The sequence below is a fragment of the Drosophila guanche genome, unplaced genomic scaffold (assembly GCF_900245975.1).
Source record: "Drosophila guanche unplaced genomic scaffold, DGUA_6, whole genome shotgun sequence".
NCBI classification, from domain to species: Eukaryota; Metazoa; Arthropoda; class Insecta; order Diptera; family Drosophilidae; genus Drosophila; species Drosophila guanche.
In genome coordinates, this window is record NW_022995744.1 from 8,105,540 (window position 1) to 8,124,379 (window position 18,840).

At 40.2% G+C, this 18,840-nt stretch overlaps 1 protein-coding gene across 1 annotated transcript; it reads right to left on the reverse strand.

Annotated features, from left to right (window-relative positions):
- Window positions 1-1,921: 1,921 nt before the first annotated feature.
- On the reverse strand, window positions 1,922-18,138 carry LOC117579963 (RYamide receptor). The gene is made up of 7 exons (XM_034266138.1): window positions 18,015-18,138; window positions 6,826-7,057; window positions 6,189-6,391; window positions 4,866-5,014; window positions 4,399-4,801; window positions 4,118-4,309; window positions 1,922-3,153 (listed from the first exon to the last, which is right to left on the reverse strand). Exons 2-7 carry the CDS (start codon window positions 6,896-6,898, stop codon window positions 2,653-2,655), a joined length of 1,521 nt encoding a protein of 506 aa, XP_034122029.1. The 5' UTR covers window positions 6,899-7,057; window positions 18,015-18,138; the 3' UTR covers window positions 1,922-2,652.
- Window positions 18,139-18,840: the final 702 nt, after the last annotated feature.

An 18,840-nucleotide genomic window follows, 5' to 3' on the forward strand; every position in this document is an offset into this window, starting at 1 on the left:
ATCATGAAAGATTTTCCCACCGTACATGTCCAATTATATGACACACACAGAGAGAGAGAGAGAGAGAGACTTCATCCCCCACCACCACTTCCTCCCCGTCTAACCCAATTATTATTATATATGCTATATATCCTCACTCCCAGTGGAAGGACATTCATTTCATTTTTATTTTAAATGTGCTTGTGGGGCTGACATTGTGGTTGCATTTGACCTGATGACCTGCGCCTGACCACCAGCCAGCGGATATGTCTGGGGCCAAAACCTCACGCTATTGTTGCTTTCTCTTTCTAGCAGCCCATCTCTATGCTTTTCGTGTGCTGTCCCTTTCGTTCGGAGGGACATTTTAAACAATGTTAATTATTCAATTATCAACACAGCCAATGCGGCGTGGTCGAGAGGACTGTGAGAGCACTGTGCCTGACCATCGTGTCCTTCTAACCAGAGGTGTGGCTGTATCAGTATGGGTGTATACTGTATGTGAGATGGTGCATCTGTGGACTGAGTGCGTGACTATATCCTGCCTCATCCCCTCGTGTGTGTCACAGTTGGTTCTTGTACATCGCGTGCCACTGCTGCTGCTGCCTCTCGTGGCGCAGCATATGTTGTTTGATTGTCAGCGAAAAATGAGCCACAAGCAGCAGGCAGACACACACAGACAATGCCTCATTGCGTGACATAGTTGTGGTTGTTGCTGTTGTTTCCTTTCATATATTTGTTGTTGGCAATATGCAGCAGCGTCTGGCCTTTGTTTGAATGGCCATAAAAGTGGGGGTACGGAGTAGTCGCCTGGTCGCCAAGGGGTCTATGGCATAGAAATTTAAACTATTTAAAGGGTAAATCAATACCAAAACAATGGAAACTCTTTAGGTTGAATAGCGGCCTAAACGCGAGCCATTTTTGTATGATTTATTGCAAGGGTTTCAAGCTGAGATCTTATCTTTTGATTATGGCATAAATTCGTGAAGAATATGTTGGATATTACCAGGAGATATTTATCTTTACTTTACATTTTCTTTTATGGAGAGAACCATTCCATTTAAAGTCTATGAAAATTTCTATAAATATATATATCCACGAAATCACATTGAGTTGTTTCGTTCCAATGATAATTGTGTGATTAATTGAGGGTTTATCTTCTATCTTCACATATCAAGTATTATGGAAATTTATACATGGAATCCAAAATCCTTTTTAGCTTATACATCATTTTGTAATATTTTACATAAAATGTAATAACTCTAATCTCTGGCCTTGTTAGCTGTTTACTAGACCTGTAACTTGATGTATTCCAGCTCTGCACATATTCAAAGCTTCAAAGTCTAAAGACTGTCTACAAATATTGAACAGTCTTTGGGCTTTCCTTCAAAACTGCACCTTTCAACTAAGCTTCCTCCCGCAAAAAGCTTCCCTTAAGACATATTTCACCTTCCGCCAAAGCCTTAAACCTCAGCAGAACCTAAACCCCAAGGTAATCTATGAGCTCGACACCTTCTAAGGGTTAAACAAAGCTTGCATTTCAAGCATCTTGAGCTTTAAAGTGGCCGCGCGGCATCCGGTTCGAGTCTCCACTAAACTGGAAATCTTTTGTGGTGCCACCGAAAAGCTTTACATAAATATATTTCGAGTCGAAAGAGCTTTCGCCTTAAGTTTCGATGTGGAAAAGTACCGTTTCTTAAAGGATAGATTCTAGCAAGCCATAAAAATGCAGGAAACTAGCTGTCGATGGAGCGGAAGCAGCCGGCCATTTGTGTGTTTCATTTCAACAATTAATGGCCGCTGCAACAGCAACAGTTAAAATAATAATTATAATCGCGTAATAATTCGTAATTAACATTCCCATCCCCCCATTTTTTGCGCTCTTTTGGGTTTTGCTTAATGACTTGAAATGTTTATTCGTTTTTCAGTTTGGTAATTTAATACGAGAATAATTACATTAATTAGCCTTTCTTTTTTGCTGTTTGGTTTAATGACAAATATTGTACACAAATACAGACATACATATACAGACATTGGGATACATACAACATACATATATATTCGGATTTCAATAATTTAATTTAAATGCTACTTAATTGATTTAAGGTGATTATCAGAGCTCGCAACTAAAAAAGCACTCCCGAAAAAAACCTTATCGTTCCTTTAGTTGTTATAGTTTCATGATTAGGCTTATTTGCGAGCTCTGTTTTAATTAGTTGGTACGTATTTCATTTTCAAATTTGATTTGGTGAAAGCTTTAATGTTTTAAACCATAGTTTCTTGTTTTTTTTAAGCAAAGTTTACACATGTATTTATGTTTGTTTTGTAATTGAAGGAACGTAAATTGTATCTGTAGTTGTCGAGTTATAATACTGTACAGGGGCCCGCCCACACTCTCTCACAATCGATACAAATCCGCTTCGAGCCATCTCCATTTATCCAGTGGATGCGCAATCACAATTCATTAAGACAAAAATCACAGATACCAATATCTTTCCATCACCAATCTTAGGGAGCATCTTAATGCTGATTCCATAGAGCCTCACTCTTGGGCAAGTGGACACGGGACACCTCGCTGAGAATGCAGGAGCCATCGCATTCAGTTTGACTGCCAATTACCTGCTCACAAATGCACCTGGTCCTGCAGTCCTCCTTGGAGCCCACTTTGCCGCTTAGCTACTCGCTGGGTGGCGTGTTCGATGGCAGCTCCATGAGCGCCATGTCATCCTCGCACTCGATAACATTCGGATGCAAAGGCTTGAAGTTGTTTCGTCGCCATGGCGGCATGGAGCTTATACTTGTCCCTGGAGCACCATGAACCGACGGACCAGCAAAGGTAACCACACTCTGATGATGCTGAAGATGATGGTGTCCTCCCGCAGCTCCTCCGTTGTTGTTCTGGCTGCAGAGGAGGCTCACGTTGTTGCCGCTGCCTTGGACCCCGTTTCGTGGTAAATGCAAAGAATTTTTGATGCCATTATTGACGGAACCGCCACCACGACCGGGAACACCGCCAAACAGATTGCTGCGTATGCGCATAGAGGAGTTGGCATAGGTGGATCTGATGGAGCTGGCACGAGTGTGCATCGAGAAGGTCCTCTCGTGGGCGTCGAGACTCGTCTGGAACTTGCAGAAGCACGCAGCGAATCGTTTATTGAATTCCCGCTTGAACTTCTCCTGCAAATAGGAAATCAAAGTTTTTTGTTTATTAGAAAACGGAAATCAGCCTCCCCATTCCCCCACCCCCACAAGCCGTATCAGTCTCTTTGGCTAATGAATGGTGGCTGGCAAAGAGCCGAGCCTCCAGCCCCTGCCTCAGCCCGCAAATGCTCTCCACTCCATTTGTCTTTTGGCTGGCAGTAAGAATAGAATATTTGTTGACAAAAGTTTGCAGTACGGGGGAAAAGTTTACGAGCCTTTCGTAGATTCAGCTCTCAATCTATCTTTCACAGACAATTTAAGTGTCAGAGCAAACTGCCGTAAGGTTCGTATTTTCCATTCGTATTTTTCCGTTTTACGGCTGCTGGTTCCCCGCTAAGTCCTACGATTTTTGTGGATTTCTGCGGTCGGTCTGTCACATTCCTGTCTGCGGCTTACACGGACTGTAGGTCCTTGTTTATGGGCTACAGTGGAACGTGGCTTTAATTAACTTTGACAAAGTATTTTTATGTTCCACTCCAAAGCTCCAAAATGCGAATAAATCAGGCAACAAACAAAAATAAATCAAATGTCAAAGGGAAATTGATTTTGAAGTTGGCAAGGAATTGAATTTGAAATGAACTTTCATTAGTTTGAATGCGGAATGTGATTAAGATAAGCTTTAATTGGGGAAATTGCGAAGAAGCTCATTTATTCGATTAAATTCGTTCTTTTAATTCCAATTTGGCGCTGAGAAAACTCGATTTTGAAATGATTTTTTTAGGCATGCTGCCGAAAGGTTGGTCTGATTTTTGACAGACCCACATCATTGTAAAAGATTGTCTAACCCTCCACTTTTCCATTTTCCATTTTTAGTTCCACTTTCGGGTATATTCCCTCGTGTTTGCCCATCATAAACACGGCCCCAGTGGCCAAATCACTGAGCAAACACAGGCAAATGCAAATGCAAATCAGGCAAATGTATCACAACTCAGGGACTCACATTGTAGATGCCGTAAATAAAGGGATTGTAGCAGCTATTGCTCATTGCCAGCCAATCGCAGCAGAACCAAACGATGCTAATGAAATGGTAGTCGTTGATTTCCGGTATCGTCACGTACAGAATATTATACAGCTGCAATGGCAACCAGCACAGACCAAAGATAATCACGACAATAATCAGCATTTTGATGACCTGCAATACACAGAGAGCGTGGTGAGAGTGGTGTGGGTGTGGGTGTGTGTGTGGGTGTGGCAGATTGAAAAGGAAATTAGAGTCCTTACCTTCTTCTTGTTTTTGAGCAGCGTTATGTCCCGTGAGTCCTGTGCATTGCCCGGAGCTCTTGTGCCCCACAATCTGACTGCCATTTGAATGTAGACGAAGCTGATGACACAAAATGGAACCAGATACTGCACAAATACCAGCGAGTATCGAAAGGTTTGCAACTGGTCATCCGATAGATTCTTGTTCATGCAAAAATTTCGTGTCACATTGTAGGTCTCATTGTTTTCTAACCCAAAGATGTGATAAGAATGATTATGATTACAAATTGTGTGGGACTCACCACGAAACCTTTCGGTTAACTCCTCCACACGAAAGGCTATGGCAAAGGGCACGGCAAAGAGCACAGCTAGCATCCAAATTCCAGCAATTATGAACTTTGATATAAACTTCGTAGGACGTGCCCTGCAAGCACAACATGGAACCAATTTCAGTGTTCTCCACCAAAAAATATTATGGTCAGACTTACCTAAGTGGATTAATGATGGCACGATGCCGATCTATGGCAATTGCCGTCAATGTAAACACCGAAACATTGACGCTCAACGCTTGAACGAACGGACAGAAGCTGCACATGAACCAAGGCAGATTCCAGCTCTGCAAAAGAGCCGCCTGAAACTGTAATGAAAGTAGAGCAGTGAGTGGGTTGATTCCGGATGATTAAGTCCAGACAGAAAATGTTCGTCCAGTCAAACCCCCTCTCTCGCTCTCTCGACAATTGTCCCAAAATGTCTGCTGCCGCCCTTATTTGTGTGTACCACACTCTGTGCGAGTGGTAGCCAGGATATTTCAGCCACGCGCCCGTGTCCTTGTTGTGTCCCAGCAGAAATTGCAATCATTTCGATGACCTTATTGACGGCTAACGTGCTGGCGTTTGTTTGCCAAATTAATGGAAATTATTTGCGAAAAATGTACGGAAACGTCAAGCGGGGCAACACAAAAAGTATGGGCGTTGTGAGGAATCGATTTTAAATTATTTGTTCACCCATTGAGGATTATTTTCTGTTAACTTAATCCTTAAACCTTCTTTTCTTTATGGCTTTATTCATTTTCAATTGAAAATACAATTCATTTTTGGCCTTGACAAAGTGCTTTGAATCGTAAGTAAATAGTAAATATTCTTCATGAATTCGTATATAAAAGATGCAATTACTTTTTGCATTTATTTGCATGAAATTAATTTACTTCGAACATAGCATAAGCTGCCTGCATCTTTTCCGGCTATTGGGTCGAGTTATTTAACATTTCATACAAACAAAGAAAAGCCCACACACAATCTATAGATAAATACTCCGTGTTTACATAACCCTAGATAATTGGCATTGTCTAACCACACAGAGAAAAGAGTTTTCGCATATTCAACAAATTTAATTTGCTTTCTATACGCACTTCCATTTGTTGAATACTAATCCCATTAGCACATACACCGAAAAATCTCATTAAAATTTGAACTACTAGGTAATATTCCATTATCATATGTAGTTAGTTGGGTCGTGAAATGGGATCGGAAGAGGCGCCTTTCTAATTCCAAACATGAACGGAAATTAAATTGATGCACGATTATGCCAGCCTCCCTGTGGCTATGCTGTGCTAGTGACAGTCCACCTGTCTGTCTGTTCAGGCTAATGTCATTTGCTTGTGTGATTTATGACCAACAAGCGAGTGTCAGTCTGGTGGGCATTAAAAATCATTCAAGTTCGAAATCCAACGTTGGCCCCCGAAACGAAATATAGTTAATTGCCAGTAAAAACAATAAACGAATGCACACGCCGCCGCAGGCCCATCCACTCACCTGAAATGGTATGCAAAAGAGTCCTATTATCACATCGGCAAAGGCCAAATTTGCAATGTACATGTTCGTTACGGTACGCATTTGTCTCGTGGTTGCCACCACCCAGATGACCAGGGTATTCCCGATGACAGCCACAATGCTGATGCCGCCATAAAAGATGGACAGCAGTGCCACAATTTCTGCGGGTGCGGCATACAAACGTTCTGCAAATACAAAGAAGAAAAATGTGGAAAGAGAAGATGAGAAATAGTTGTAAGAAAATTGTCCCCCAAATATGTTGGTGTGTCCGGATTAATGAAAGTGTCATCTGTCAGTCATTCTGTCAGCGCAGAAGCGGTTTACACTAGAGGAAATTGAATTTCTGGTACACAATATTACTCGTATATCATCTACAGAGTTTTTTTTTTGATTAACTTTAGTCACCTTTCACTCATCTGAAATTCATTCGATTAAATCGGAAAAGTTTCCTGCCTCAGTCCATGAATAATGCAAGATCAAAGAAATATGGCCAAAGGGCCGGGGCGGGAATTGTCCAAACAGCAGCTAAACATGCCAATGTTTTTGATTGATGCGAAACTTTATGTCACGGGGGTGGCCTAAGGGACTAATGGGGGTATATACTTATTTAGTTACTTACCAAACTCTGCCTCCTCCTCGGCACCTGGCAGAAAGTCCAGGCGTGGCTCTTGCTCTATTAGTTCCATGGCCATGAAACTCTGTGTTTGTTTTGTATTTTTATTATTTCCTCAGAAAATAACTTTCCTCAGCTTTAACTTCCTCAACTTTGTTGCTGGCGTTTAGCTTTGGGGATTATTTATGATGTGGAATGCATTTTATGGATGTCTCATCATCATCATCAATGCTGCAACCTGCCAAAGTCGCAAGGAAAACCAATCAATTTACAAGGCAAATTAAATGAAAAGCCATTAATTCAATGTTTCGAACTATTTTTTTGATGTGAAACAGCGGAAAATGGCAAACAAAAGCTACCTCAAGCCACCTCTGGCACATTCCAACACATTTTTCAAGCGCAGAGTGGGGCGTGAATGAGTAATGGTTCTGGTAGATTCACCTGCCAGCTTTCAGTATGTGAACGGTTTGCATTCTATAATTAAGAAAATGCAGAATCCCTCTCACCCACCACCTGGCACATTCGTGTGGGTTTCTTGTGTAAAAATGACGCCAAAGCTGTTTCGTTTTATTCTTAGAGTGGCCCTAAAAATTAGGCTCTCAGCTAAAGTTTTGAGTTTTATGGGCCACTGATAAGTGGCTTGGTTAACATTGTACCGGGGCGACTTGTTAATTTATTCACTAAAGAGTCAACATCATGGTTGATAGACTTGTTAATTAATTGGGCAACTAAATGGCTCTTTTATGTATATTCGATTCAGAATTGTTGTAGGTGAAACCTTGTTTGTTTGAGTGTGAGAAACCATACCAGATGTGGTTTAAATTATAACAAATTAGCGGCTCAATTACACTCTTTTAAATATTCTTTCTTTCCAACTAATTCCACAAATCAAATTACATTCCTTCCTTTAGTTTCCTTACTCCACTCTCTCTTTATATATTTTTTAGGCACCACTCTAATGCCGTATGTACCACATTTAATAAGAGCCATGCGTAAATTGTGCTCCTGTTTCCTCCTGTCGGTGCAATTCTAACATATGTGGTGATATTTTCACTGAAATGATGACCCCTTGTTAGAAGTTTTCCTTAGAATTGCCTTTTGCCATGTTCTACCCTCCCGAAATGCGAATCCCCAAAAAGCCAGCCAAATCCTAAAATTAGAACCATTGCCGTAGCTCAACCGTTGCTGGAGAAGATAATATGCCAGCTTAGGACCTAATCCGATACGCTGCAGACGGAAACTCTCCTCTCCACTGTAAAAAACTACGAGTAGGACAGGGCTGTGTGTGTCGTCGCGTGGCGTGTTTCTGCCACCTCAGCCACTAACTAATTCTGTTTTTGGCGTTGCATCAGCGTGAAAAACGTAAATGGCTCCGACCACAGTGTGGCGTGGTATTAGCGCCTCCACTCCGCACACTATGAAAAAGTGGCATAACATAACATAAAGCGGCGGCAATCTGCCACTCAGAAAATGCAATTAGTCTGGGGGCCAGATTTTCTAATTAACTTCAACGAAAATCCTCTTGTTCTTTTGTTTGATGATGCCTTGATGTTTTGATGTTTGGTTTTCCTTACATTTTCAATGGTTAACTTGAGGTTCATTTAAAGGTGTGTCTTCAAGTATTTTTTTTCGTCCCAATTAAAATCACTTGAGTACAAAAAAAACCGAAACAGGACTCATGTCAACAATTAATTTGTGAAATTCACACACTCTTGACTTCACTTTGCACAGGAGAAGGTCCTTCTCCTGCTCCTCCTCCCTCCTTCTTCGCATTGAATCGCACAAAAAATTGAAAAATGTGAATAGGATTTGATGGATGCTCAAGCAGCCGAATGATATTAAAAGTGTATCCTATTAGATCGTACATCAAAGTGAAATTTTCATATTAGATTGGGAAACCTGTGCCAAAGGGCCATCTGGGGGGACAGTTGTGATATGGAAATGTCTCTCTTGTGGATGGTTTTTTTCTTCTTCTTTTTAAATAAGACACACGACACATAAGCTGGTATCAAGAGAGACATTATGTGGCAAGGCTTAGACTGGCAACCTTCTACTTCCCTTTGCAAAAAGTAACAATACAAAAGGCAGAAAATATAATGAAAAATAAAGGGGCAGTTGTTATGGGAATTTGGGAAGGTTAAGAATTAAGCGTGTCTCACAGGATTTTCTTTGTTTACAATGCCAATGGACTCTGGACTAAGCCTAAGCTTCCAACGACATGTCGGGGTACCACCTAGAATCAGTCGATTGTTATGCTTTCTGCTCTTTGATAGGTCTTTTGGGGCCACAGAGAATGGGTGCCGGAGGGAGTCTCTGTCTATATTTAAATAAATAATCACTTTGTTTTTGGGCTTTAATTGTAATTAGAAAATGTTTATAGGCAATGCTTTGGGTATAAATTAGACATTTCCATCAGAAACGATACGGGATTGGGGTTTGAATTAGTCAAGATCAAATCTTTAGTCATTTATTTCTCATTAGGAGAGCACTTAAAAGACTGTAGAATTCCTGCCAATGCTGCTGGTTCCGCAAAAACTGTAGGTCAAGGAAACACAGAATTCCACTCTTCATTTAAGTTTACTTTATCTAGTTTCTAGTTTCTCGACATTTCTTAATTGTTTGCCCTTGACATTGGGTTTTCCTTTCCTTTCGATTGCCATTTCTGTTGTCTTTTAACTCAATTTCGTTCCACTGGTTTTTGTGAACCCCTTTTTTGGGTCCAGCTTCTTGTTTGAACCACTTAAAATTCCCGCGAGATTGTCTCCTGCCTGTCCCTCTTTCAATTATTATACAATTTCTGTCCTCTTGAGTATTTTACACCGCAAAGAGCAGCAGAAGAGGAGGAAAATTAGTGACAGAGAAGAAGACTCCTCAGCAGTGGAGAAACATTTTTTGGGGAAAAGTAAAATCAGTAAAGGAGCTTGGAAAATTTCATTCAAAATGTATAAGTGTAAAGTGTAATGTCCAACAGGGCTGGCTAATTTATGCCAATTGCTACGATATGATGCTTACCACCAACCGCAGACCCAGATGTTGGAGGAAGGTGGGCGACGACCAATCTACCTTGAAAAATGTTTGCGCAGAATGCAGCACAGCTTTCTTTTTAAGGCTCCTTTCTGCCTTCTGCCCTTCTGCAATTTTCCCACAAAAATTATCCATCAAAAGGGACTAGTTAACAGTCTCCCATTATGACCGCACTTCATTTTGACAGTTTCCGCTGTCTTTTGGGATAACATCCTGTCAATTTGTGGTAATAATAATTTGCACAAGCCAATTTCTGGGTTGATTTAGACGTGGGTGTAGACAGGTCTTTCCCAGGAAATTAGCAAGGCGTGAAGTCTTAATCAGTTTTGTTAATTGCATTATTTCAAACCAGAGCAGAGCAGAGGATTGATTTTCTGGAAAAGAATCCCTAGATTTTGCAGACACGTGTCTCCTTAACGTAAGGTTTCGGTTTTTCCTAAGATATTTACAATTGTTTCCTGACGTTCCTTGACGTAAAACCGACATTTCCTGAATGGAGAAATGCTAAAACATTCAAGCAATTCGATTCACAAGAATCTCTTACCAGTTGCCACTGTATTTGTAATGTATTCCGCAGAAAATAGAGTAGGCAGTCCCGGACCTATTTCTGTCATTTTTTCTGTGAAATCTCTCACTTTTAGATCTTAAACAGATTAAATTTTACAGCAGTTTGAGAGTTATTTGTTTTTTCTTGTCGTTTTTTAAGTTGTAGAACTCGGAGTTGCATTTTAATTCTTATTTGCTACGGACATTTCTCCTCTCTTTTCATGGCATTACTTTAATTACATTACTTTACATGGCATGGACTTTAATTGTAATTCACTTTCAGTAACAAGTTCTTAACTTTCATATGTTGTCTAGACGCAAATATTGAACTTTTTCTTCGCTTCTGGTTTATCCACTTACTCCACATTTTCTGTATTTTTCACAGCTTCTCAAGCTTCCATCCGAAAGTCCCTTCCAAGCCTACCCTCTGCATTAATAGTTCATAAGTTGTCTAGACGCAAATATTGAACTTTTCTTCGCTTCTGGCTTATCCACTTAATCCACATTTTCTGTATTTTTCACAGCTTCTCAAGCTTCCATCCCAAAGGCCCTTTCATGCCTTCCCTTTGCATTAATAGTTCCTAGTTCTTAAGCCATTGATGTTATGTTTTTATTCGCTATCAACACAGCACGAGACCATCTTTAATCCCAATTCTAATCCAATAAAAAAACACCATGAAAATGGATAAAGGAAGGAAAATGAAAAGGGCAAACACGGAAACAAAAGCAGGGCATTAAGTCGATTTTTTGGCAACAATTGTGGTATTAATGTAATTGTAATGAATGTGAATGTTACCCGTAGGTGCTGTATTGTGCTGTAATCACAGAGGATATTCCCCAACGATGAGGAAGGAAACACACGCACTTTCTAATAAGGATTTTGCTGCTTAAACGAAAACCCTTATTTCACACTCATTGGAGTTTTAGTTAATTGCTAGAACACCGACCCCTTGGGGCCAACACTGAATTATCTCGAATCTATTTGAATTTAACACTTTTCTCGCACTCAAGACTTTCGCCTTGCTTCTCCAGACTTTCGCTTTGCTCCTTCAGACTTTCACCTTGCTCCTCCCGACTTTCGACTCAATTTCAGACTTTCACTTTTGCCGCTTTTTCAAGATTTCACTTTCCGTTGGACGAGCAGCGTTGCTCCCTAATGTAGTCCTTGCTGTGCGAGTATCCTTTATCAACTGTTTTTGGCAGGAGTTGTCTCGGCGCACAACTGTTGAACCCCCCAAAAAACGAACGACACACACGAGGTGCATGCGAGCGCCGAGCCGAAGGAATTGTTAAGGAGAATCGAGGGAAAAACTCAAGTCGTGCCACTCGAGTGGGGCCGTCAAGTTCAAAACACAACAAGTTGCACTTCAAACTTGTTCAACGTCGAACAGGTTGCAAGCGCCGTTCCCCAACAAAAAGGCAAACAAAATAATGTAAGGAGAATATGAAAATATGAAGCATTTTTGCCCTATAAATTTATGATGCTCATTTCCATTTTGATGCAGCAAAGTTTATGCTGATGAAGCTAAGTGAAAAATTAGTCAGAGAGTGAGAAACACAGAGAGAAGAAAGTAATAACCAATTAAAAGAGTGTTTTCTCCAAGAAAAATATATTGTTTTTCCATTGGGGAAACCCCTCACCAGGCGTAGGAGAAATTCCTAGTAAAGTGTGCTGGCTTTTATCTCTCAGTTGTTTCCCTCCACTGTCAGTTTATCTGTCGGCTTTGCATTTCATCAGATTTAAACGCTTTCCGACACCTGGAATCTGTAATTTTCCTGCCGTGAGTGTTCAGGCTTTCATTTGCACCCACGGAAGTACTCTTTGAATGGGAATTAAATTACGTTTTCAGCAAAAATGTCACAACTGATACGTTTTTCGGGTTTCCACTTGATGTAAGCAAATGTTGTGTGTGAAAGGTGTGGCGGAAATTGAAAGCAGATAATCTTAAATGTGTACGCTTTTTTGATTGCTGTCAGCAATGGAATTCCCTAGAGATCATAAATCAGCATTGAGTGGAGACATCTTACAGCTCATTGACCCCGCCAAATCCTTTGAGGATGTCGTCTAAACTCCCATCTAAAGATGTTCTATGATGTATTTGGCATACATTAAGTGGCATGTGGGTTATCCCTTCTGGGTTTTTATTTTTTTCGATTTTACTAAGCAGATCACGTTTGCCAAATTCTCAAACCACATTTTCACACTCTGAAACTACGTTTTCCAGCCTTTCCAACACCATTCTCACCCTCTGGGAACATTAAAATGCGTAAAACCCCTTGTAAAAAAGGGTTTTTTCCAACCAAATTTGTAAAAAGTTTAATCAAAGAATGTATAAGAACAAATGGAAACCGAAAATACCTCGATGAAGGAACCATATTATGTGAGTTTATTAGGAAGTATAAATGGTTTACCATCACAGGCAGACCCTTCCAAATATCTCACCCAAAAACTGCCTTAAATAGAGTACACTTGCGATGATAACTAAAAGTGTCAGCAACCTAAACTGGCATCAAGAGAGAGCTCCCATTTTGGGGCTACGCAGGTGTAGGTATCAACGAGTCTATCTCCCCAGCTTTGGTCCTTCAACGATTGCGATACGAATTCCTAGCTGAAGATTCGATTTGGGCAGTCTCCAAGGTATAATTTGGTTTTTGCCCACGTGGACAGGTGCAAAAAGGTGCTCCTGTTGTGTTTCTGTTGAGTGGGCTGATGATTAGATTGAAACATATTTTGTGCTTGTAAAAATTGATTTCATTTGAATGCCAGCATGAGGGCTGCTGCAGACATTCCTGACATGGCTCATACTCATAAGAGATTTTGTTGCTTGCTCCCACAGATTGTGCCACCTTCCCCCTGCAGATTGTACCTCCTTTTTTGACTGGCATTTGATGTATTTGAAATGAAATAAATTCCAAGTGTGGCAAAATCATTTCAAAAAGTATATAAAAATGCCAATCAGCCAGCCAGCCGCCGCCACACATATGCTGCTGCTGGAATATGCAATTAAAGTTCCAGCAAATCATCTAAACAAAAAAATAAATTCTCAAGTTATTCTTAACAGCAAATTAATATCTTCATACCAGCGAGAGAGAGCGGTGATGGGAGTGCCTTTGGGCTTGAGATTTGCATATAGACCGATCGATATATTATTTGCATCGCTAGGCACTTGCTGAAGCAATTGAAGTGCAGTTCAAGGCACTTGTATGCCTCAGAGGAGCAGACAGAGTAACAGTCGCAGGAGCAAACATAAGGGCAGGCAGAGCAGACAGACACCCATTGCAATGCCAATGACAGACCTAAATCAAGTTAATCAGCAGATTTAAATGCAAAAAAAAATCACACCCCAGTGACATGTGCACAAAGGACACTAAAGAAATATAAATTTGTCAGGTAGCCGCATAATCTGACAATCCAAGAGGTCTGTCTGCCAAGAACAGATACGTTTTGTGGCTGAAATAGTATCAAATATTCAATGGAAACTAATTGTTGTTCCGACGAATCCCATGAATATTTATGGAATGCCTCAACGAATGCCTCTCACTCACTGTCAAAGTCAACATGATACCAACTGATGGAGGCAGATGGCAGGGTCATCTGGGGCTCACCCGGCATAAATATTTAACGTTGCAATTATGACAATAGAACAATTAAAACTGTCAATAATTGAAGATAAATGATTCAATTTGATTAATGGATTCATTTACCGGAATAAATGTGCACACTCAGGTGTGTGATTTGTTGTTAAGGAAAATGCTGGCAAATACTCTTAGAAACTCACTGAGTTTCCAGAAAAAGTGTCAACATTTGTCGTTGAATTAATTACAAATGTTGGCTTTTTCTTTTCATAACTAGAAAAATCTATCTGGAAGGAATTAAAGCAAAAGTTTGTCGCCCTCACTTAAATTTATAAGCATTTCCATGCGCAACTAAAAATAGATTTGAAATGGTCAGTCAGTTGTCAGAGGGAGTAACTTTCTATTTGTGGAGAAAAATGTCTAAAGATTTGCAAAATAACTGCTATTTTTTTTTGTCCACCCTGCTCTTTTGACTTGGTTCTCCCCATTGAGCTTTTCTTGGCTTTTCGCTAACTTCTTCAATGGCTTCTACAATTTACATGCCACTGCTTGGACTTTTCTTTATGAGCGTGGAGGGGTGGCTGGTGGCTGGCCAACTCTATCTCTGCGAGAAAAGCGTAAAAATACAACACAAAAAATGACACAATTTTTCAATAGAAGTCAACACCAGGCGGTGACTGAGTTCGTGATGGCATCAGGCATCAGCAGTATATGGTAAATGTGACATTGAGAAAACATGCTAAACGGAAGACTGGAAGGAAGACTGTTGTAGAAAATTGTCAGGGGGGGAAAATTAGAAGAACATTTTATGGTGAAAGACATGCAGAAAAGTTGCTAGAGAAAAAGCACTAAAAATGTCAAAATTTAGAGAATTGTTGTATTGCAAGGAAGCTCTCTGCTGCTCCACCTAATTTACGCTTATAAGCGGCATTCCGAAGCCTCACAGTTGGCTGCCATTTCCAGGCGTTTCGCTGCCAGCCGAGCTCCATTGTTTCTGCGCACTGATGAGAATTTTCGGTGCCTGCCCAGTTCCATTGTTACAGTCCCCTCAGGAGGACCCCTACCTGCTGTTTATAACTTCCCATATCACTTCAACCGGTTAAACCTATTTAAGGAACTCGGAACTCATACAGCACGTGTCGTTTCCACTTCCCTTCAGCCAGCATGCTTGCTAGGCAACAGGCGCCCAGTACATTCCAGTAATAGGTCGGTGATCTCATGCCCTATAAATGGACATAGCTCCGTTTTTCCATATCCTCTATTTGCCACTCCTCTTACCTTTCATTCCTGACCTCTCGTCACTCGCTTGTTCAGGGAATTGACCACAACTTAACTCCTATTAGTCTCGTTGTGAGAGAGATACTGGATCCCTAAATTCCTTAAATTTGGCTGCGCTTTAAACTCATTTAAACAGTTTGAAAACCCTTGAAAAATGTTTCCAAACGGAAATTCTTGACGGCTCCTCAACAAAGCCAATGAACCTTTACAGTTTTCACTCCTTGAAAGTTCTTTACACTTTGCAATAAATCGACACACATCCTTGAGAGAAAATTCCCCAGTAATTACCCAAAAAACATCTTGAGCCAGCGTTCAGCGACCCGCGAAAAAACAATCTCAAGTCGAGCCATAAGACCGTCCCCTCTCACGCCTTCGATTTAGTTTGAAGTTGAAGCTAATTTTTGCGAAAGCATTCAAGGCAAATGCCATTTGCCATTTCAAATTCCAGCTGTTCCTTGGCCTTTTTCTTAGGGGAACAATGACGGCGAAGGAGCAGTTGCTGGTGCTGCTGTTGTCCCTCTAACGGTGGAACAACAAAGCCCGAAAGCGAACGTCGTTGCTCAACATTTCCATCCACAAAGGTACAAATAAGCGCATCAGAAGCCACGTACAGAGAGCACCAGTGCAGGTGCAGGGGCAAATAAGAGAACAAATACAAAGTCAAGGGGTTTTCCTTGCCAAACAATAACGATATCGAAATATTGGAACAAAGGCAAGAGAAAAACGAGGAAAAAACATGCACATCAAAGGCAAAAGACACAGGCATTGTATAGAAATAAAAGTTACCTTCCGTGAAGATTTTTCCAGCCAGAATTTCTTAATTTCGGAAGCCCACATTAACATTACCTGTGAAAATTGAAATAAATTTAAGCCAAGAGCTTTGGAATTTTTGGGCCGAAAGAGCAACATAAATTATGTAGCAAAAGAGGGTGTAAAATTTCCTTTTCCAACCTTCAAGCCATGACGGATAATTGTAATTAATTCTGTTATGCGATAGGACAGGGAAATTTGTGTTGCTGACTGTTCTGGAAAATGCGTGCAAATGCGAGTGTATTTAATCAAAAACCACTTGATTGAGGGAACATCATTATCCACATAATTTCGGTTGGTTAGAAATTAGCGGTTTTATACCTATTAAATTACCAGACAAAAAAGCCACAGCCAAAGGTTAGAGAAAGGACACCTCGATATTCGAGCAAAAGAAAACCCAAGCCAACTCTGAGCTGGAGGTAATGGAAAACCTTGACATGAAAAATCCATTTCAATGCGTGTACACTTTGCGTGCTTTGGACTTTTATTTAAATATTTAAAAGGGGAGACTTACAGTAAACACAAGCTGTGACGAACCCTAATAAGTGTTATTAATGCTAGAACTATATATAAACCTAACTATGGGGAAAAGCTTTCTCGTTCTGCTTTTGCTGCTTCCCCAAAGACTTTGTGTGGAAAAAAAGAATATATTTGTGTATTATGCATACCCTTCCTTGGGTTTGTGGTGGCAGGAGGCAGCGCCAGAAGGCAGTGGCTTGAGGCAGCCTTCAAGGTGGTTATTCTGTTTATTATTTTCTGCTTTTGTCTTTGGGGAAATTTACCCAACTTGGGGGAGCCTTGTCGCACCTGCAATAACACCCAGAAAACAACTCTAATTGAAATTCTCTTGTTATTGGTCTTGTTTGGGCACGCAGTACCTAGAAACAATTCCAAGTAACATGTACCATAAATGAAGGTGGGTGGGTGCATGGCAAAGAGTGGAAAAATTTCAGAAAAAAAGATTGAAACGGAAAAGCTACCTGCAACGGGGAATCGAATAAGCTACTGCCTGTGCCTGTCTTTTGCGTGCTTCTGAGTTGGCTCTGAGATACTGAGATACTCAGAGATACTCTTGAGATACTTTGAGCTGGCTTTTGAGATGCTTGTAGCTGGCTTTTGGGATGCTTCAAGCAAAGCATTTACGAAAGGATTGTCAAGATTGGAAAATCCACGTTGCTTCTCCCTTCCATGTAACTCTTGTCCCAATTAGCATTTCCTCCTTTATGTTGTTGTTTGAATTGAACGGTAATGTTTAAACAACTTAATTTAATTCGCCTTTTTATTTACAGGTAAGTGGCAGAAGCAAAAGCCCCACTGGAAACATTCGCTATGCAAATATTTGGCCATCGCAAGTAAACACAACACAAAATACTTAATGTTCTAAAGGGGAACAATCTACGAACCGCTACACTGTCCAACCCACATGATAACACACCATTAATTATTAAACTTCACCGAAATGAACTTTAAATTGCACAATTTTAATCGATTTGTATGCGTTTATTTATGCAAATGGAAAATGAATGACCGAGTGACTGGCCCCCACCATAATAATTACTGAAAGTATTTACTATGCTTATTGTGTTGCATTTTAATGCTCTTAATTGTAATCAAAATGCGCTTATTGACATTTGTGAAAATTCATTCACATAAAGTAAGTATAAAAGTGCGGGGTATTTGTGGTTTGCGAGGGTTTGCGTAGGAGAATTCATATACTAAAGAGCCACGAAAGTTCATTTTACATTCACAAAAAAAGGGTAAAAATCACATACTAAATATTATTAATATAAATATATAAATAATAAATATTATAATACAAAAAGGAAAACAGGAAACCAAGCACAGATTCCTCCTTCTTTCATCTCTCATTAAATGAGATTTATAAATATATAAAGTATCTCTTAGTCGTTACATTCCTATAAGCTTGTTTTGTTTACCAGAGTGGACAAAAAATTAATTACTTTTTCGTTGGATTTAAATGTTATTGTAATTAATGAATGGATTTCTCATTTGGTAATTTCCTGCGCTCTCTTCAGCCCGGTTTAGTCTTTCAGCTCTTCAGGAAGGTCTCCTCATCTGTCCGTCTGTCAAATTTAATTAGTTGTATTGTATTTTTTAGCAGTCACAATGGAGAGCCAACGAAAATGCACAGAAATTGTTTCTTTATATTTATATATTTTTGTTCACACTTTCGAATGTTTTTTTAATGAAACTATTTTTTCACTCGCGCTTCGCCACTGTCAATGTTTTTATGCTTTTATGTTAATTTATTTGATCATCAATTTAAGAGCAAATTGCAGTCAATGTCGAGTGTCGAATGTTGAATGGGAATATTCTTTGGAATAAACAAAAATGTTTCGATCGCGAGCCACGAGAACCGCACGATGAAAGCTCACGCAACCAACTGATGGCAGCTCCACTGCCTGTTAATTTGTGTTTTCTTTTCGTGCCGGCTTCCTCCCATTGATTCCCCAACCCCAAAGCACACGCACAAACACAGATACACAGATACAAAGAGGGGCAGGCGCGTATCTTTTCTTATAAGAACTTCTGACGTATGCGCGGAGTGGGGGCTCCCACCATACACGAAATTTCAGGTGCAGCCCCACAACAATCTTAATCAATAAAAAAAAGAATAGCAAAAAACAGCAAACTTTCAGGCCTGGCCGGGAGTCTGGGGCGTGTCTGTTGTTAACTGTTTTTGATTTTTTATCATGTGTGGATATTTGCTTACTGATTACCGCAGGAACAGCAGAAAAATAACATTGATTATGAGAAGATAAGTGA